Here is a 20,303-nt window from a genome sequence, read left to right as displayed (position 1 = left end):
TGTGTTTTGTCTGAAAATCTATACACACATGTGCATTTAAGGACACTGAGCTACTTCTTAGGACAATATAAAATAAATAAAATAAAGTATTAAGTGTGATCCGATAGTGTTTTAAAAATCTGTAATGTGATACAAGGTAAATATGCCATGAAGTGCACAAATATCTTCTCTCCTCTTTGGTCACTATGTCAGTATATCTGCAGCACACTCAAAAGTGAATTTAAAATAAACAAATGATTTTTTTTAATTTTGAGGTACTTTCCTTGATTAATTCCATTTTTTTTCACTATATATATATATATATATATATATATATATATATATATATATATATTACACTCTATTCTGTTTCTACTTTTTTTTAAAGTCAGTATTACAAATAGTTACCTCGCCAGGGGGAGCGCTTTGCACTTCGAGTTTAAACGTCGACGTGTTGACCCTCGATGGCTGCCGTACCAAAACAACAACGTCATTTTGGAGCGGAAGTTTTCGAAACTCCTGACAGGATGGACGGGACATGAGCCGCCAGAAAGCGTGCTGGTTGTAAAAGTACGTTAACGTTACCTCACAGCGTTAATATCACATTTTAAAGAGGCGACACGCCGAGGGACCGTAAACATGGAAGGACTGGAGATGTCCGCCATGATCCCGGCTCTCCAGGAGCTGGCGAGGTGAGTCACCACCGGCGGCTAAAGTTAGCTAGCTTACGCTGTTACCGGCGTGTGCCACTAACCGAGTCCTCTGTTTAACTACCGGCTACTTAACTTAACCTCAAAAGTTAACAACCTTCACCGTGTCATGTCTCCCCGTGTCGGTGTGTGCAGCGCCGACGCGGCTGAGTACGACCAGTCGGTGCAGAAGCCTCGACAGATCCTGTGTCAGTTCATCGACCGGATACTGACGGACGTGGACGCAGGTGAGTCTGCAGGAGCGCGTGCAGGAGGTGGACACAATAACAGAAACACCTGACGGTGCCCTGCAAGTGGTGTTGGAGCTATGGCTTCAGTTTTTAGTGGAAACTGGCAGACGTTTATTTAAATCTGGCTTGTTCTATTATCATTTACATATTTAAGGTTTTAGCTGACTAACAAACTTACTGTTGTTCCCATAATGTGCTTTTTAAAGTACTTTTCCTCCTGCTAGTTTTACTAGTAGTAATACTACTATATTTATGTCAGGTCTTTCTGTCAGAATTAGTTTATAGCTCAGTTGTATGAAAAAGTAGTAGTATTTTGTTTGTCATAATAGCTGTTTTGTGTCCTTATCCTGACCAACCAGGGCTGTTTGTTTGTTTGTTGTTGTTTTTGCCCTGTGCTCTCCTCAGAAGTTCCTCCATATTTGGCATTGAGAGAAACTGTAACAATCTGACTACTTTTATCTTTTTCTGGCCACTTTGCATGTCAGTTTTAGGTCCCCGAACCTTTTGACGAGCATTTAAAATCAAGTTATGTGAGTTTATAAAATCCACCGCTGCACAGAATGTGTTTATATTGAACGACCTGATTGTTAATGGTTTACAACCTTTTTGGCACGTGAAGTAATGTCCAGTTCTGACCTCTAGCTGCAGGTTGTGCAGTTCAATTAAGGTGCTTCTGGCTTCTCGGCGTAATTAGATTAGGACTGAAGGTTAAAACTATGCAAAAAAAGGTAATATTATGTAGCATCAATATGTGCTTCGGCCTCTTCTAACGCTTTCATCGTATTGGGACGTTTTAGATTGAGCTTGTAACCAATCAGTGAACCAGTCGCGTAATGAAGTCTGTGTTCTTCCAGTTGCTCTCGGGCTGAATAAGAAGTCCAGTTCGGAGCCGGCCTGTGTGATGCTGCTGGACTTCGTGCAGCATATCATCAAATCCTCGTCTCTGATGTTCGCCAACCCGGCCTGCCAGCCGGCCGAGTACCCGGACGCCACGCAGAGCTGCACCGGTATGAGCCGCCCTTCAAACGGCTGCAATACCGACCCCAAAAATGTCCAGTCGCCATCTGGATTATCATGTCGTCTCTTCTTTCCTCCCTTCAGACTTCAGTATGTGGGTGGCGGTTCGTTTGCTGCGCGTGGCGGCGGCTCCGGACTGCGACGTCATCCACGGGCGGGTCTCCGCCGTGCTGTGCTCTCTACTTCACACCCTGAGGGCCAGGGCGCCGTTCATCTTCAGCTGCCTCACCCGGGAGCTCATTGTTTTGGCGCGGGACCTCAGCAACCTCCTGTGCGCTCATATTTCCACGCTGGCGGGTGGCGGCCGCGCTCCAGACGCTCGCGAGCCGAGCCGATGGCCCGCGACCCTCGAGCGCTTCGGCGTCTCTCCCGGTCGCGCCTCCCCGTACCTCACCGCCTCTCCTCTGGTGCTCTCCTCCCCGGCCGCCCTGGAGTCGCTGAGCGCCGTGGCGGTCGGCGTCGCGACGGACGTGCTGCGGGGGGTCGTGTCCCGCCGCGACGTGGGCGTGGCCTGGGAGACGGCCTGCTCCTTCCTGGCCAACGGCAACGGCAGGTTGAGGAAGAGCGCCATGGTGATGCTAAGTCGCCTCGTGGAGCTGGGAGGGTTTCCCGAGGTGCGGGGGTACGAGTTCTTCACCGCCTACCTGCAGCTGTTGGAGACGCACGCCGACGCCGACCTGGATGAGAATCAACCGTACGAAGGAGAGCTGCTGCACCTGACTCGCTGCGTGTTTCAGTCACCCGGCGTCCGCCGCTCGCACTTTGAGCCCATCTACCTCTCGCAGATGTTCGAGTGCGTCTGTGCTCTCGGGGGCTCCGGCGTCAAACTGGGGTCAGAGGTCGCCGGGTCCCTCTGCTTGCTGTTCGGCTTCTTGCTGTCCGCCGCCGTCGTTTACGAAAGCGCCGCGTTGTTGAGACGGCGGCGAGTCACGGAGGTCTGCAGGACGCTGGCGCGCACCATCGGGACGGACGCTCAGGCCGAAGTGAGAGTCTCTTGTCTTTCTTTTCTTCTCTGTCGCTGTTATAAACCCCGTGTCGTATCTTTTCTCTGACATATCTGCGCCGCTCCACAGTGCGCGGAGGGGTTCCTCCGAGCCGCGCTGAAGGCCGAGGCCGCCGCGGTGGTGCAGAAGTCAGGGGACGGAGAGACGGCCGCCAAGAAACCCTGCAAGTCTGCCACCAAGTCAGTCTGCAAAACAACGAAAACGTCAGTGGCGTAAGTTTCATAAACATTTACAGATGTGTAAGCAGGTCAGGTTTAGTGGTGTACACGATGTACTGTGACTGTTATCGCTTGTTTTTTTTCTTTAATACATTTCTTTGATCGTGTCAGTAGAGACTTTTACGTGATAACGGTGCGTGTCTGCGTCTGCAGCGAGGTGGACATGCGTGTCGGCAGCGAGGTCTGGGCCGTGGTGAACGCTCGCCTGGAGGAGCTGCTGACCTTCCTGAACTCCGACGGCCCCGAAACCAAACAGGCTGCCCTGGAGGGCGTGGCCCTCATCCTCCACCTGGCGGCCCTCTGCTGCTCTCCGACCAGGTAGCGCAAAGACGCTCACAACGCTCACTGCTGCGTACAACTCAAATGCTAACTGTCCAGTGTTTCTTAGGTTTGGTTTGGTCTAATTAAACAACGAGAAGAATACGTCACGCTGCAGTTTCGCGACATTTCTTCTCCCACTGAGCTCATCGCGTCTCTTCCTTTTGTTCCTCGGCAGTCCTGCTCCTCTCCTCTGGGTGCCCGCTGAGACTCTGGGCCGGGCGCTGCAGAGCTGTCAGACGGTGTTAGACGGAGGTCCTCTACCCGACTTGAACCAGAGCTACTTCCACTCTGCGGTCCGGACGACTTTAAGGGTCCTGGACTCTATTATCTATCTGACGAGTAAGGATATGCACACACACACACACACACATACAAAAGCACTTATGATACATCCTGTTTGCATGCTCTTTACATATTTGCTGTGTTATTTATCTACTTTTTACACCCACCAACGAAGGTAAAAAGGAAAGAAAATAAAGTACATGGCAGAAATCAATACAATACAGTACTGTGTTCCTCCCTGAGTGTGTGTTTGTGTGTGCGTAGTGAACAGCAACGGCGAGGACGGGTTTCAGCGGCGAGTGTGCGCCCTGCTGTCTCTCCCCTGGGTGCGTGAGAACAAGTCCGTCTCGGCCTACAAGAGTTCAGGATTCCCGTCCTGGACGCCGGTCCTGGCGAACAGACTCAGCTTCTGCTACTGTGAGTGTCGCCGAACGTCGGCCGCCGCCTGTCGCCCGCCGCCGCATCCGAAGTCAGCCGCTCAGTGTGTGTGTGTGTGTGTTTTTGTTTTCCAGCGTCTGAGATCCGGGCGGAGTGTGTGTCCCTGCTGGCCCTCCTGCGCCGCGGTGTGTGTGAGGCGTGGCGGCTGTTCGTGTTTTCCAAGACGCTGCTGAGTCCCGACGAGGCGGTGAGGGCAGCGTCCGTCAAGGCCTTCCCTCTTCTTCTTCACCACCTCGGGAACTCGCACCGGCACCTCATCGGCACTTCTCTGCTGTAATATATATATAATATATATATATATGCACACACATATCGCACAATTACGAGCCTTGCAACTTGCTCGAGTGTCACTCTTTAGTGATTTTTCAGCCTGTTTGAGGTGTTGAGGATATCGTACTGTGACCATTCGCAGCCCCATGATGGAGGACGGCTCGCCGCAGGTGAAGGAGGAGCTCGCCGGGATAATCGGCCAGCTGAGCTGCATCCAATCAGAGCTCTCCGAGCTCAGCGACGACGCCGGCACAGAGTCCGCCCGCCTCCCCGAGATGCTCTGCCGCCGACTCGGCCTCGCAGCGGAGCATTCTGGGAATACTCGTCCGTCCCTCGGGGCGGCTTTCGTCCGACCCTTCCTGCCGCTGCTCAGACAGCAAGCCCCAAGCGCTGTAAAGCAAGGTGTTTAGTGCTCTTTTTCTTTTAATAATGAGCTTTTAAAACGTACAGGAAGCCTGAAAGACTCCTCATTGATTATAGGTTCAATCCATTGATGTGTGTGTGTGTGTGTGTGTGTGTGTGTGTGTGTTGGCTCTATCAGCTTTCCTGGAAGCGCTGCCTCACCTCTGCCAGCACGTCAACCTGGTCGGAGGAGACGGCGACTCCCAGGCCGTCCTCTGCGCTCTCATTGGTCTGATGGAGGACTCGGACCCGGCGGTCCGAACGCGCTTCGGCCAATCGGTGCGCTTCCTGCTGACGGAGACGTCCAGGAACGCCGAGCAGGGCTCCCTGAGCGAGGTGAGCGACTGCAGAGGGAGATACAGCCATGTTTTCATTATGAACGCATGACTGTGAGACTAAAGAGCACAAAATATTTTATTTATATATTAATGTTTAATTTTCTGCCTTAAAGGTCCTGTAGTTAAGTGAAAAAGTACATTTTTTTACTTGACACATACAGTTTAAAACCGACCCTGTGTGTGTGTGTGTGTGTGTGTGTGTGTGTGTGTGTGTGTGTGTGTGTGTGTGTGTGTGTGTGTGTGTGTCTCTCAGCTCCTGGTCACTCGGCTCAAAGAGGCGTTCAACGTGGCTAAACTCAACAGAGACGACGACCTGCGCAACACTTTGATTCTCACCACCGGAGAGATCGGCAGGTACGAGGGAGGGAGAGGGAAGGAGGTGAGGAGGAGGTGTGGGGGGGGGGGGGGGGGGGGAGAGGGAGAGAGAGGCTCACAGCAGCACCCGGAAAGTTAATGATTATAAATCATTTTATTATCTTTAAGTATATTTCTTCTGCAGCATGTTTACTGTCTCACTGTCTTCCTCCTCTTCTTTCTCCTCCTCTTTCTCCTCTTCTTTCTCCTCCTCTCCCTCATCCTCTCCGTCCTCCTCTCCCTCCTCTTCTTTCTCCTCCTCTCCGTCTTTCTCCTCCTCTTTCTCCTCTTCTTTCTCCTCCTCTCCCTCATCCTCTCCGTCCTCCTCTCCCTCCTCTTCTTTCTCCTCCTCTCCGTCTTTCTCTCCCTCCTCCCTCTGCTCATCTACCTCTTCACCCTCCTCCCCTGTGTCCTCCTCTCCCTCCTCCTCTTCCTCCTCTCCCTCCTCCTCCTCCTCTCCCTCCTCTTCCTCCTCCTCTTCTCCCTCTTCCTCTCCCTCTCCCTCCTCCTCCTCTCCCTCCTCCTCCTCCTCCTCTCCCTCCTCCAGGGCGTCTCATGGCAGCTTGGTGTCCTTCTCTCTCCTGCGGCTGCTTCACTGTCTGCTGTCGCGCTCGTCTCCGGTCTCCGTGGCGGCGTACGCTCAGATCAGAGCGCTCGCCGCCGCCAAGCGGCTGAAGCTGCAGACGCTCTTCAGCCAGTACAAGAACCCCATCTGCCAGGTAAAGAAACCCCACCTTGTAGAACGCCGCTCCCATAAACCTGGAGGGTGGAGGAACCACATCTTCTGCACATCCTCAGTCTTCTTCTGTGCGTTTCAGTTCCTGGTGGAGTCGCTGCATTCGCGCCACGCGTCGGCCCTGCGAAGCACGCCGGACCAGGGCAGCGAGTCGGCCAATCAGAGAGAGCTGGCGCTGGACATCCTGGCTCAGATCGCACACGCTTTCGACTTCCCCGACCTGCACCGCTTCCTCACCGTGAGTCGAACGCGCACTTCAGCGTCGCGCGTCCAGGCGGCATCGTTACGGATGTTTCTGAGCACGCGTCTTGTCCCCCGATGCTCAACAGAGGACGCTACAGGTGCTGCTGCCCTACCTGGCAGCCAAAGCCAGCGCCACTGGCTCCGCCCTCATCCGTACGTTGGCCAATGAGCTGAAGGCCAACAGGAGAGAGATCCTGATCAACAACTTCAAGTACATCTTCAGCCACCTGGTCTGCTCCTGCACCAAAGAAGAGCTGGAGAGGGCGTTCCACTACCTGCAGGTGTTACACACAGCGCTCTACCTGTACTGCAAGCCACAGGGTCGTGCATTGTGGCCATGTTGTTGTTGTTGTTGTTATTGTTATTGTGTTGAAACCTGACACACATGTTAGTAAATGTAGGATTCAAAGCACTCGAGTCCACCTGCAAGTTGATATTGAAGGAACAGTTTTGAAGTAAAGTATGTTTAATAAAGTTTACATTTGAATTGATGTTGTTTGTTTTATCAATGTTTGTTTTCTTGTAAACAACTCGATGACTTCTTCTTTGTCTTCCTCTCAGAGCGAGACAGAGATTGAGCTCGGCTCTCTGCTCAGACAAGACTTCCAGGGTCTTCACAACGAGCTGCTGCTGCGGCTGGGAGAGCACTACCAGCAGGTCCACACACACACACACACACACACACACACACATGCACAACAGACACACACAACACACACACATGCACACGCACGCACACAAGGCTTGTTCAGCAGATATTCTCTCATGCACACTTGTCAGTAATTAATTCACTTCCGTAGTTTAAACCTGTTGTTCGTGTCTGTGTCTGTGTCTGTGTGTGTGTGTGTGTGTGTGTCTGTGTGTGTCTGTGTGTGTTGTCCCGTACAGGTTTTTAACGGTCTGGCCATCCTGGCCTCCTTTGCCTCCACCGATGACCCGTACCAGGGCCCTCGAGACATCACGGCTCCAGAGCGCATGGTGCGTGTCCCAGTTCAGCTGCTGCAGCTTCACACTGACGGACACACAAAGCATCTCTTTGTAAACAACTTTTCATGCACTTCAATCACTTTCCTCGCTTGTCTTTTCTTGTCGTCGTGCGACAGGCCGACTACCTGCAGCCGAAGCTGCTGGGGATCCTCGCCTTCTTCAACATGCAGCTGCTCAGCTCCGGCGCCGGAGAGAAGGACCGCAAGAAGCTGGTGCGTGATCCTCGACCCCAAAGACTCATTTTATATTCATGAAGGTGTTGTCTCTGTCAGAGTCCACGGAGCTGCAGCTCAGCTCGTGTGTGTGTGTGTGTGTGTTTGTGTGCAGGCTTTGACGAGCGTGATGGCTCTGATGCGACTGATGGGCTCCAGACACATCAGCTCTGTCAGGGTGAAGATGATGACGACGCTCCGCACGGGTCTGCGATACCGAGACGACTTCCCTCTGCTCTGCTGCCAGTCAGTACACAAAACACCCACAACTCACGAAGAAACTGCAAATCTGTAGATTTCTGCTTCTGTTATTTAAAATTTAGTTTGCAAATTTTTTGCAACGCTTTTTCTGAACGCTTTGGAAATATCGGAAAAAAAAAAAGTTTTTCGCAACATGTTTTAAATGTATATTAAAAAAAAAAGAAAAAGTTTTTCACAACACTTTTTCGCCGGAGTTGAAATATAAAAAAAGAAAGAAAAACGTTTTTTTTGCAACACTTTCTAAATATATATATATATTTTTTAAACGTTTTTCGCAACGCTTTTGAAATGTAAAAAGAAAAATTCAAAGTCGGCCAGGCTTATCACCCGAGAAGGTAAAAAACAGTTTTCTAACAGTTTGATCGCGTAACGTGAAACAACTTCAGCCCTCTTTGTCGACTCGTTCGCGCCACAAACTCCTGATTCTGTGCGTCACCTTCCTCCTCCTCCATCCTCCTCCTCCTCCTCCTCCTCCTCCTCTTCCTCCTGCAGGACGTGGGATTGCTTCGTGAGGAGCGTGGAGCCGGCGCACCTGGGCCCCCTGCTGAGTCACGTGATCGTTGCCCTCCTGCCTCTGATCCCACTGCTGCCCAAAGAAACCGCCGCCATCATCCGCTTCCTGATCCTGGACAACAGGTAACACACAGACACACACACACACACACAGACACACACGACCACGTCTAATTCAGTCCATTTCCCGACAGGGAAGAGGTCAACGACTACCTTCATGAGATCTACTTCCTGCCGGACCGCCATGAGCTGAAAGACATCCACACTGTGCTGCAGAACTACAAGAAGGTCAGAACGGGCAAGAGGGGGACGGAGTGCCTTCAGATGGATGGATATATATATATAGATGTGTGTGTGTATATATATATATATATATATATATATATATATATATATATATATATAAGCGTGGGCTGAAGGTAACACTATCCTCTGACCTGCCTCCCTGCAGCTGACGGCCAGCAGCAGCGACCTGGCGGCGGCGCTGCAGCTCTCCATGAGGGCGGTGCAGCACGAGAACGTGGACGTCAGGATTCACGCGCTCACCAGCCTGCGGGACATGATGCACAGCAAGCAGGTAGGCCGAGGCGCGCGCATCGCCACGCTGCGTTCACACCCAGAGAGTTGGGAATTGTTCACGAGAGTAGATGACAGGTGAAGCCAATGCGCAGACGAGAATGGTTGTAGAAAAAAAGTGTTTTTTTTCCTTGAAATATGGTGGGGAAAAAGTTTTAAAAAATTTGAAACGCTTTTTCGCTGGAGTTGAAATATTTCAATGCTTTTTCCCTTTTTTCCCGCCCGGTGTTGAAATCTAAAAAAAAAAAAAAAGTTTATAAAATTTTGCAATGCTTTTTGCAATTATTTTTTTTTCAAGCAAATGTTTTGCCAGAGTTGTGAAAGTGAAATTTTCGCTCATTTCAACTCAGCAAAAAAATTGCGTTTTTGCAATGATTTTGAAATCTAAAAAAATGTCAACGCTTTTTTGCCAGAGTTGAAATATTTCAACACTTTTTCACTTTTTTTTGCCAGAGTTGAAATATAAAAAAAAAAGTTTTTACCGGAGTTGAAATGTTTGAAAAAAATTTCACAACCCTTTTCTGCCGGAGTTGAAATGGGTGAAAAATTCACCGATACAACTCCGGCAAAAACATTTGGAAAAAAAAAATATATAATTGAAATATTTCTTAAAAAAGTAAACATTTGCAACGCATTTTCGCCAAAGTTGAAATCTCAAAAAACTGCAACGCCTTCACTGACATTTCCTTAAACTCCCCATAACCTCCCGTAACGTCCATAAACCTGTCTTTGCGTCGCGGGCTGCAGGCCTGGCTGCTGCGGCAGGTCTGCGCCAGTGAAGCGGTGGAGCCCGTCATCTCCAGCCTGGTGTCGGTGCTGCTGAAGGGCTGCCAGGACTCGTCCCCGGAGGCCCGGCTGCTCTGCGGGGAGTGTCTGGGGGAGATGGGGGCCGTGGATCCCGGACGTCTGGACCTGTCGCACACTCAGACCCACGGCGACCGCAACACCTTCGTGGTAAGGACGCACGACATGAACACCTACAAGTACCTAGCTTGTAAATAAGGCAATATCAGGGTTTTTACGGTCGTGGAAACCTGGAAAAGTCATGGAAATTTGGTTAAAAGTCATAAAAATGTGGTTAAAAGTAATGAAAATGTGGTTTAAAGACATGAAAAATTTGGTTAAAAGTGATGAAAATGTGGTTTGAAGTGATGGACATTTGGTTAAAAGATACGGAAATGTGGTTAAAAGTGATGGAAATGTGGTTAAAAGACATGAATGTGGTTAAAAGACATGGAAATGTGGTTAAAAGTTATAAAAATGTGGTTTAATGACATGGAAATGTGGTTAAAAGTGATGGAAATGTGGTTTAACGTCATGGAAATGTGGTTTAAAGACATGGAAATGTGGTTTAAAGACATGGAAATGTGGTTAAAAGACATGGAAATGTGGTTAAAAGTTATAAAAATGTGGTTTAATGACATGGAAATGTGGTTAAAAGTGATGGAAATGTGGTTTAACGTCATGGAAATGTGGTTTAAAGACATGGAAATGTGGTTTAAAGACATGGAAATGTGGTTAAAAGACATGGGAATTTGGTTTAAAATCATGAAATGTGGTTAAAAGTGATGAAAATGTGGTTTAAAGTCATGGAAATGCGGTTAAAAGTGATGAAAATGTGGTTTAAAGTCATGGAAATGCGGTTAAAAGACATGAAAATGTGGTTTTAATTCATGAAAATGTGGTTAAAAGTCATGTGAATCCGTTGGTCACAATGTGCATGAAGCCTGCAGTGTATTTCCAGCATCCTGAAGTAAAACGTTTGTGTATCCTGCTGTGAACAGAGCGGAGTCGATGATCCCAACTTCGCCTACGACCTCCTGACCGAACTGACCAGAACCTTCCTGGCGTACGCCGACGACGTGAGAGCTCAGGACTCGGCCGCTTACGCAATCCAGGTGCTCGCCGCTGTGCAGAGAAACGCTCGCTCTGCACTTTAAAAGCCTCTGAAGCTCCCGCTTTGCACAGTCGCTGACATCTTTTCCTGTGATGTGCGTTCGTGTCGGTGCAGGAGCTGCTGTCCATCTTCGAGTGTCGCGAAGGTCGAAGCGACTCGCCGGGGCGCCGACTGTGGCGGAGATTCCCAGAGCAGATTCAAGAAATACTGGAGCCGCACCTCAACAGCAGGTATTCAAGTGCATCTGCACACAGAAGCGAGCAGCACACACTCGCACATCAAATCCCCGACGTGGACGTGTGTTTATTCTCCGTCCTCGCTCTGTCTTCAGGTACAAGAGCAGCCAGAAGGAGGTGAACTGGTCCAAACTGAAGAAGCCGGTGTACTTGAGCAAGAGAGGCAGCAAGTTCTCTGATTGGTCGGCCACGTGGGCGGGATACCTCATCAGCAAGGTCCGCTGTCAGATACAAGGATGCACAGATACACAGATACACGGATACACAAATACACAGATACACAGATACACAGATACACGGATGCACAGATGCTTTTGAAATATAAAAAAAAATCAAAATTGTTTTTGCAACACTTTTAAAAAAAAAATAATTTTTTATTAAATTTTGTTTTTGTTTTTCGCAACACGTGAAATATTTTTTTAAAAAAAAGAAAAAAATTTTTTCGCAACACTTTTGAAAAATTACAAAAAAAAGGTTGAAATCTTTTATTTATTTTTTTAACGTTTTTTGCAACACTTTTGAAATATATTTTTTTTTTAAAGTTTTTCGCAACGCTTTTTCGCCGGAGTTGAAATGGCCGAAATATTAGCCCATTTCAACTCCGCCGACTTTTCGCAACACTTTTGAAATATTACACAAAAAAGTCTTTTGTTTCGTTTTTTTAAACATTTTTCGCAACGCTTTTGAAATGTAAAAAAAGCCGAAAAAAAAGTTTTCCGCAACGTTTTTTAGAACGCTTTTGAAATATAAAAAAAGGATCAAAAGATTTTTCGTAACACTTATGAAATATATATATTGCATAAATTGCATCAAGCTCATTTTCACGTGTTTTTCTCAGGTGAGACACGAGCTGGCCGGCCGAGTGTTCACCTGCTGCAGTTTCATCATCAAACACGACTACAAGGTGACGATCTACCTGCTGCCTCACATCCTGCTGTCCATGCTGCTGGGCTGCACACCTGCAGAGCAACAGGCGGTGAGCAGGACCTTCTGGACGCGAGCCGTCGGGGTTTGTCTTAAGTCTGGGCGTTTTCATCCGGCGCCTCCTCCCTGCAGGTGACGGAGGAGATGCTGGCCGTGCTGACGGCGGAGGACGGGCGCGGCGGCGGGCCCGGCCAGGCGACGGCCTCCAGCCTATCGCAGCTCAGCACGCAGACCGTGTTCAGCATGCTGTCTCACCTCACGCAGTGCAGCCGCCACTTCCTGTACGCCACACCCAAACACAACGGTGAGCGACTGACGCTTCCATCCGCTGGAAACGCAGAATACAGGAATATTTAGTCCTTAGAGCAGCATCCATACAGGCATCTATATACATGTTTATTCTGTTAATCAAACTATTGTCTCTCATTCATTTGAGTCATTTAAGGTTTACTGTATGCTTTGAATCCTCATTGTTAGTTTAAATACTACATTTTATCACTTTTTACTGTTTACACACGCATTTCACACAATGTTTGCTCATGAACATTTGGATTAAAGTCGTGAAAAATAATGGAAATTTGGTTAAAAGTCATAGAAATTTGGTTAATAGTCATGAAAATTTGGTTAAAAGTTATGAAAATGAATATTTAAATGTAAGTGTCCTCTGCTTTTTACATTTTTGGCATGGGACTGGTCGCTGAGGAGAATGTTACAAATGCATGTTTTAATGTTTTAACGCCTCAGAGATTTACAGCTTTCAAAGCGATCGTAAAACATGATAAATACACAAATTTGTGCATTTCAATTCAATGCACAAAATCTCTGGTGTCTAGGTTTTCATAATTTTTTTTACAGGAAAAGGTAGTTTTTAAATATTTACGCGTCCTTGTCGATTATCATTTTTCCTGCAGAGAGCGGCGACTACCAGCGCGTGGTGAACTTCCTCAAGGGCATCCCGCAGGACGTCCTGGCCAAGGCGTCTCTGCGCTCCAAAGCGTACACTCGCGCCCTCATGCACTTTGAAGCGTACATCTTAGAAAGCAAAGAGGACATCCAGGACCACCTCACCTTCCTGCAGGTCAGTTTTTAAAGCTTCAGGGGGGAAAAATACATTTTATGAGCCCATTACTCTGAGTTACCGTCGTCTCCTTCGTGTGTTTAAGACCGACATGACCTCATCGGGTGCAACAGTGCACGTCTATATTTTATGGTTCTGGGTGTAGAGAACTAAAGTAATGAGCTGCACGAGCTCTTGACGTCTGCTGCAGACTCTGTACGCCGCCATGCACGAGCCCGACGGCGTGAGGGGCGTCAACGCCCTGAGGAGGGAGGAGCCGTCGCTCCGAGAGCAGATCCTGGAGCACGAGAGCATCGGCCTGCTCCGAGACGCCACCGCCTGCTACGACCGGGCCATACAGCTGGAGTCGGACCAGGTACACACACACACACACACACACACAAGTTGCATCTTTCTGTGATTCTTTCCATATTTCATCATCGTCCCTCTGCGTGCAGATCGGTCACTACCACGGGGTCATGACCTCGATGCTCGGCCTGGGACAGCTGTCCACCGTCATCACTCAGGTCAATGGAGTCCTGGCCAGCAAGTGAGACACACACACACACACACACACTCATATTGTACATTATATCTCATCCTATACTCACTGACGTTTCTTTTTAATTCAACTTAAATCTACTTTAACTGTCGGTGGAGACGGTCTGGACGGTTTCCTAGCTAAAAGGACTGTTGTATTTTACACTTTGATAACATGCACGTCAGTTCAGATCCAATGATCTTGCCCGTGTGTGCACACATCCAGGCACCAGTGGAAGTCGGAGCTGAACACCTACAGAGTGGAGGCGGCCTGGAAGCTCGGGAAATGGGACCTGCTGGAGGATTACTTGAGTTCAGGTACTGCAGCGTGCATGAAAGCTGCGACATAATGAGCTGAAAGTGAGATATCTAGAGACTAAGTTTTGATCCATCGTGTCTCCAGACCGCCAGTCCAACACCTGGGGCGTGCGGCTCGGCCAGCTGCTGCTGTCGGCGAAGAAGCAGGACGCCGAGACGTTCTACGAGAAGCTGAAGGTGGTGAGGAAGGAACAGGTCGTCCCTCTGTCTGCAGCCAGTTACGAGTGCGGCACCTACCAGAGAGGATACGAGTACATTGTCAGGTGCGTGTGTGTGTGTCGATGCTACGTTTTGCATGCTATTATTATTTTAATATCAATAATTTGTGAATCCAAAATGTGTCTGTTAGACTCCACATGCTCAGCGAGCTGGAGCACAGTTTTACTGACCTGCAGAACCAGAGAGGAAGCTCCGCCCCCGGCCTCAGCCGTCTGCCTCCTCATTGGTCGGATCGGCTGGAGATGACCCAGAATTCCTTCAGGGCCAAGGAGCCGATCCTGGCGCTCCGGCGCGCCCTGCTCAGCCTGGAACCGCAGTAAGGACACACACGCGTTTGTGTTAGCAGCTTCACGGTATTTATCTGACGTTGGAAACTGTTTTGGAACGAGCAGAAACAATATAGCGCAGCTGATTGGACGAACCATCTGTCAATCAAACTCTTTCAGAAGAGAGGCGGGAAGAGAGAGAGAAAGCCTTCAGTTTCCTAAGTACATAAAGTACTTAAATGCATTTATATTCCACCAGATGAGTGTAATTAAAGTGGCCAAAGTGATTAAAGTGTAACAAATGCTATCATCGCAGCTACGCTAACTTGTCCAGGAGCCACCATTATGACCGTCTTGCTGCCTGACTGCAAACCAGAGAGGATGAATCTGTTCACAAGTGGGACCGTGTGTTCTCTCTGCAGGCCGGTGAGCAGCGAGCTGGTGGGCGAGTGCTGGCTGCAAAGCGCCCGCGTTGCCAGGAAGGCCGGACACCACCAGACGGCCTTCAACGCGCTGCTGAACGCGGAGAACACGCACCTGGCCGAGCTCGTCACCGAGAAGGCCAAGTGGCTTTGGTCCAAGGTATAGCTTCTAGCATAATGAAGCTAAGACTAGCATAATGAAGCTAAGACTAGCATAACGAAGATAAGAAGCTAACCAGCTTCTCGCATAATGAAGCTAAGACTAGAATAATGAAGCCAAGAAGCTAACCGGCTTCTAGCATAATGTGCTTTCCCGTTCACAATTCAGTTGTTTTGTTTCTCGGCGTGTCTTCAGGGCGACGTGCACGAGGCCCTGATCGTCCTGCAGAAGGGCGTGGCCCAGTGTTTCCCCGAGGATCAGCCGCTGACGGACCCTCGCAGCCTGCAGACCAAAAGCAGAGCCATGCTGCTGGTGGGCCGCTTCATGGAGGAGACGGCCAACTTTGAGTCCAACGCCATCATGAAGGCGTACAAGGTAGGCGTGTCTTATTGGAGGTGGGCGTGTCTTAATGGAGGTGGGTTTGTACAAGTTTTAGTATGCATGAGATACATTTTTGACTGTGCAAAGGCAACAATGCAAATAGTACACAACAAAATGGTATTCCAGCTAATGCATTGCAAGAAGTCACTAAAATGTTGTTTGCTGCACCGCTTTAAAGTGTGTTTTGCTGCGTTTCTCAGGACGTGACCAACCTTCTGCCCGAGTGGGAGGATGCCAACTTCTACCTCGCCAAGTATTACGACAAAGTGATGCCGATGGTGACGGAGGCCAAGCTGGAGAAACAAGGGAACGTCATCCGGTACATCGTCACATATTTTGGAAAGTGAGTTGCCGTTTCCTCCTGCTGATGCCCGGCCCTCCCGGTCTGTCTTTACTCCACCACTCAGACTTCATTGGTTTCTTTTATCGTGTGTTTTATTTATGGGTCGTCTCCCTCCCAGAGCCTTGCAGTTTGGAAACCAGTACATCTACCAGGCCATGCCGCGCATGCTGTCTCTCTGGCTGGACTTTGGAGCCAGAGTGTGTGAGTGTGAGAAAGGTGGGTGTAAAAACAAAAACGCATTTACGTGATTGTGGTTACGTTATTTTCATTGTGTTGCTTTGTCTGAGTTGCATAGATCTTTGTGTAGCTTTATGCAGCTCACTGATGTTATTGAAGGTGGGCGTGTCTTATTGAAGGTGGGCGTGTCTTATTGAAGGTAGGCGTGTCTTATTGAAGGTAGGCGTGTCTTATTGAAGGTAGGCGTGTCTTATTGAAGGTAGGCGTGTCTTATTGAAGGTAGGCGTGTCTTATTGAAGGTAGGCGTGTCTTATTGAAGGTAGGCGTGTCTTATTGAAGGTAGGCGTGTCTTATTGAAGGTAGGCGTGTCTTATTGGAGGTAGGCGTGTCTTATTAAAGGTAGGCGTGTCTTATTGGAAGTAGGTGTGTCTTATTGGTGGTGGGCCCCCCCCCCAAACATTTCTTTTTTTTAATCTCATACATTATATCGGGTGAAATATACCCGACATGAGTGATGGCGGTACTATTTGTGACGTTGGTGTTCGTCCCTCTCCGCCTCAGCGGGCCGAGTGGACAGACAGTTGCGTCAGGAGCTGGTGAAGATCAACGCGGCGATGACCGAGCACTGTGTCAACTTGGCGCCGTACCAGTTCCTCACCGCCTTCTCGCAGCTCATCTCCAGGGTTTGCCACTCCAGCGACGAGGTCTTCAAAGTCCTCATGACCATCGTGGCAAAAGTCTTCCTGGCCTACCCCCAGCAGGCCATGTGGCTAATGACCGCCGTCTCCAAGGTGTGTGTGTGTGTGTGTGTGTGTGTGAGATTGACTGACCAGATGTTTTAATACCTGAATTGACTCTCATATCTACTAAATGCTGATCCAAAAACATATTTCCTCACATTCACTCCTGTCTGTGTGTGTGTACGTGTGCCTGCGTGTGTGTCTGTTTCTGTGTGTGTGTTTGTGTGTTTCAGTCTTCCTACTCGATGCGTATGAACCGCTGCAATCAGATCCTCAAGAAGGCGATTAGTCTCAAACAATCTCTGGAGAAGTTCATTGGAGACGCAAACCGGTTGACTGACAAGCTGCTGGAGCTCTGCAACAAGCCGGTACACACACACACACACAGACACACACACACACAACAACACATTTCATTGGTTGACAAGATAAGATTATATCAAATAAAAAAGGGTGACATGTAAGAAAAAAGCATGTAAAAGAATCAGATACACCTTGCTGTGACTGTTTCTTCCAGGTGGACGGTAACAGCACCGCCCTCAGCATGAGCGTTCACTTCAAGCAGCTGAAGCGCCTGGTGGAGGAGCCGACCTTCAGCCAGATCCTGATCCCGCTGCAGTCGGTCCTCATCCCCACGCTGCCTTCTACTGGCGGGGCCAACACACAGCACGACGCCTTCCCCGGCCACTGGGCTTACCTGGACAGCTTCGAAGACAGCGTGAGTTTACAAAATGAATTTTTAAAAAAAGAGAGAATGTGGATGGTTGTCATAAATGTTTTAGTAGGATGATGCCCAATGAGAGTCATAAAACAGCATTATTGTCTGTGTGTGTAGGTGGAGATCTTGGCCTCCCTACAAAAGCCTAAGAAGATAAGTCTGAAGGGTTCAGATGGGCGGAGCTACACCATGATGTGTAAACCTAAAGATGACATGAGGAAGGACTGCAGACTCATGGAGTTCAACTGTCTCATCAACAAGGTGTTTATTTATAACTACAGCTAGTATGAAGGTAGATTTGTGTCTTTTTACCTGAGCAAATTTCTTTTTTGTAAGTAAATTATCTCCAAATCTTTGCTCTTAACTGAAAAATATTTTCTCTCCCCCCCAAAAAATCATCAAAAAAAGAAAAATGCTCTCAAACAAAAAAAATTGCTCTAAAAAAATTTGCTCCCAAAAAAAAATTTGTCTCCAATTTTTTTTTTGAGAGCAAATTTTTTTTTGGAGAGCAATTTTTTTTTTGAGAGCAATTTTTTTTTTCGACCAAAAAAAAATGCTCTCCAAAAAAAAATTTTCTCTCGCAAAAAAAATTTCTCTCCAAAAAAAAAATTTGCTCTCAAAAAAAAAATTGCTCTCCAAAAAAAATTTGCTCTCCAAAAAAAAAAATTGCTCTCCAAAAAACAAAAAGTCAATCAATATCTCTGTGTTAAGTCTACTACATGCATATAAATTGTGTGACCACAACATTTATAGCGTGTGTGTGTGTGTGTGTGTGTGTAGTGCCTCCGTAAAGATGCCGAGTCGAGGCGCAGGGAGCTGCACATCCGTACCTACGCTGTGATTCCTCTCAACGAGGAGTGCGGCATCATCGAATGGGTCAACAACACCGCCGGACTGCGACACATTCTCACCAAGCTGTATAAAGAGAGAGGTACACTGAAAACCTAAAAAGTGGAGATGAAAAACAAACCGTCGGCTTCATCGTAAACGTTTCATTCGTTTATACGTGCGCTCTAGGGATCTACTTGTCGGGTAAAGAGCTCAGGAAGCTGATCCTCCCGAAGACGGCCCCCTTCGAGGAGAAGCTGCGGATCCACAAGGAGGTGCTTTGTGTTCGGCACATCCCCGTGTTCCACGAGTGGTTCCTCCGGACCTTCCCCGACCCCACGTCATGGTACGACCTGACCTGCATCTGTAGTCCCTCGACATGTCCTAACAAACACAACATGCAAGTTAAATTCAGGGATTAGATTGTTTGTCTTCATCCTCTGTGTTCACAGGTACAGCAGTCGCTCTGCGTACTGCCGCTCCACCGCCGTGATGTCCATGGTGGGCTACATCCTGGGTCTGGGAGACCGCCACGGAGAAAACATCCTCTTTGACTCCTTCACTGGGGAGTGTGTCCACGTGGACTTCAACTGCCTCTTCAACAAGGTTTGTTTTTTTGTCTCAAATTGTAATTATCATTTAAAAGGAATAACGTAAAAGTCGGGTTACAAGCCGCTCCTCTACCTTCGGTTGATGTCCCCGATGTAGCAAGCTAGCGCTGCTGCTAGCTCCCCGCTAGCTGCTGCTGCAGCAGCGGGAAGCTAGCGGGGACACCTATCAAAGATGGGAGCGGCTTGTAACCCGACTACATATTGTTTTCAATAAATCTTTTTGTCCGTTGCCCTTCTCTCCCGCTCCACTAGGGGGAGACGTTTGACGTTCCCGAGGTGGTTCCCTTCCGGCTGACCCAGAACATGGTCCACGCCATGGGGCCTATGGGCACCGAGGGCCTCTTCAGACAGGCCTGTGAGGTCACCCTGAGACTAATACGAGACCAGAGGGAACCGCTCATGAGGCACACACACTTTAATACTTCATGATGATCAAATATACGTTAAAAAACTCTCAATGGAGGACAGAAATAATGTTTTTGTACCAAGCAGGGAGCCTAAATACAGGCCAATCAATTGATTTCTTATATCCTAGACTCTTTAAATGGAATGTATGTATGTTTGTATGATATCAAAGTTACATTTGAGTTTGTAATGTTCCCTCTGAAGTGTTCTTAAGACCTTCCTTCATGACCCGCTGGTGGAGTGGAGCAAACAAGCCAAAGGACTTTCGAAAGCTCAGGCCAACGAGACAGGAGAGATCGTGAATGAAAAGGTGTGTGTGTGTGTGCGTTTTTTGGACATGGTTTTTTTTGCTTTGCTTCGAATAAACAAACCCGTAAATGTCTCTGTTCTTTCTCTTGCAGGCGAAAACCCACGTGTGCGACATCGACCAGCGCCTGCAGGGAGTCATAAAAAGCAGGAACAAAGTGCTGGGTCTGCCGCTGTCCATCGAGGGACACGTCCACTACCTCATACAGGAAGCCACGGACGACAAACTGCTCTGTCAGATGTATCTGGGCTGGGGGCCCTACCTGTAACACACACACTCAAATGCTTAAACACATACAGTTTGTAATAACGACACAAAGACATTCCTGATTGTTGTATTTTTCGTTCTCGCCCTTCTATCATTAAGTTTCCTGTTTTCTGGAAACAAAAGATATTTGTGACATTGCTGTACATTATCCTCTTGTAATAAAAAGACGTGTTTGCAGATGTGACTTTGTAGGTGAATGTGTGTGTAAGTAGTGTGTCTTCTAATCTCTTAACCCTCCTGAGACTCTTTAGCAGTCAGATTGTTGTAATCCCCTCTGTGTTTGTGTGTTTCTTTCCTCTTGCACATGCCCAGTGGTCTCGTCAGCTGAGAGGATCACCAATTAGAGCAAATGGTTTGCACTTGAAAGCCCAAAGGAGCTGCAGGAGACGGTTGAGG

At 48.3% G+C, this 20,303-nt stretch overlaps 1 protein-coding gene across 2 annotated transcripts; it reads left to right on the top strand.

Annotated features, from left to right (window-relative positions):
- The first annotated feature begins 517 nt into the window (after positions 1-517).
- Positions 518-20,091, top strand: atr (ATR serine/threonine kinase). 2 transcript variants are annotated; one of them, XM_068579840.1, is made up of 48 exons: positions 518-671; positions 825-916; positions 1,774-1,926; positions 2,021-2,919; positions 3,010-3,143; positions 3,312-3,476; positions 3,655-3,818; positions 4,026-4,178; positions 4,274-4,472; positions 4,612-4,871; positions 5,011-5,207; positions 5,463-5,563; positions 6,111-6,282; positions 6,382-6,537; positions 6,629-6,823; positions 7,104-7,199; positions 7,431-7,520; positions 7,646-7,741; positions 7,857-7,987; positions 8,495-8,638; positions 8,710-8,803; positions 8,967-9,092; positions 9,839-10,045; positions 10,876-10,989; positions 11,103-11,218; positions 11,320-11,440; positions 12,063-12,200; positions 12,281-12,452; positions 13,060-13,226; positions 13,417-13,581; positions 13,664-13,755; positions 13,972-14,063; positions 14,149-14,326; positions 14,413-14,598; positions 14,971-15,130; positions 15,326-15,505; positions 15,712-15,854; positions 15,973-16,070; positions 16,593-16,822; positions 17,005-17,139; positions 17,289-17,489; positions 17,607-17,750; positions 18,270-18,420; positions 18,507-18,663; positions 18,770-18,923; positions 19,181-19,332; positions 19,538-19,643; positions 19,735-20,091. In XM_068579840.1, the coding sequence occupies exons 1-48, from the start codon at positions 619-621 to the stop codon at positions 19,906-19,908; spliced, it is 7,803 nt and encodes a 2,600-aa protein (XP_068435941.1). In that variant the 5' UTR covers positions 518-618; the 3' UTR covers positions 19,909-20,091. The 2 variants fall into 2 exon arrangements, with proteins under 2 accessions (XP_068435941.1, XP_068435939.1); XM_068579838.1 differs by having other exon boundaries at positions 3,010-3,152.
- The last annotated feature ends 212 nt before the right edge of the window (positions 20,092-20,303 follow it).

This window comes from Clinocottus analis, unplaced genomic scaffold (assembly GCF_023055335.1).
Source record: "Clinocottus analis isolate CAN_PGR_092001 unplaced genomic scaffold, fCliAna1.0.p SCAF_17, whole genome shotgun sequence".
Taxonomy (NCBI): domain Eukaryota; kingdom Metazoa; phylum Chordata; class Actinopteri; order Perciformes; family Cottidae; genus Clinocottus; species Clinocottus analis.
Note: the sequence above shows the minus strand (reverse complement) of the source record. Positions and strands in the feature narration are given on the sequence as shown.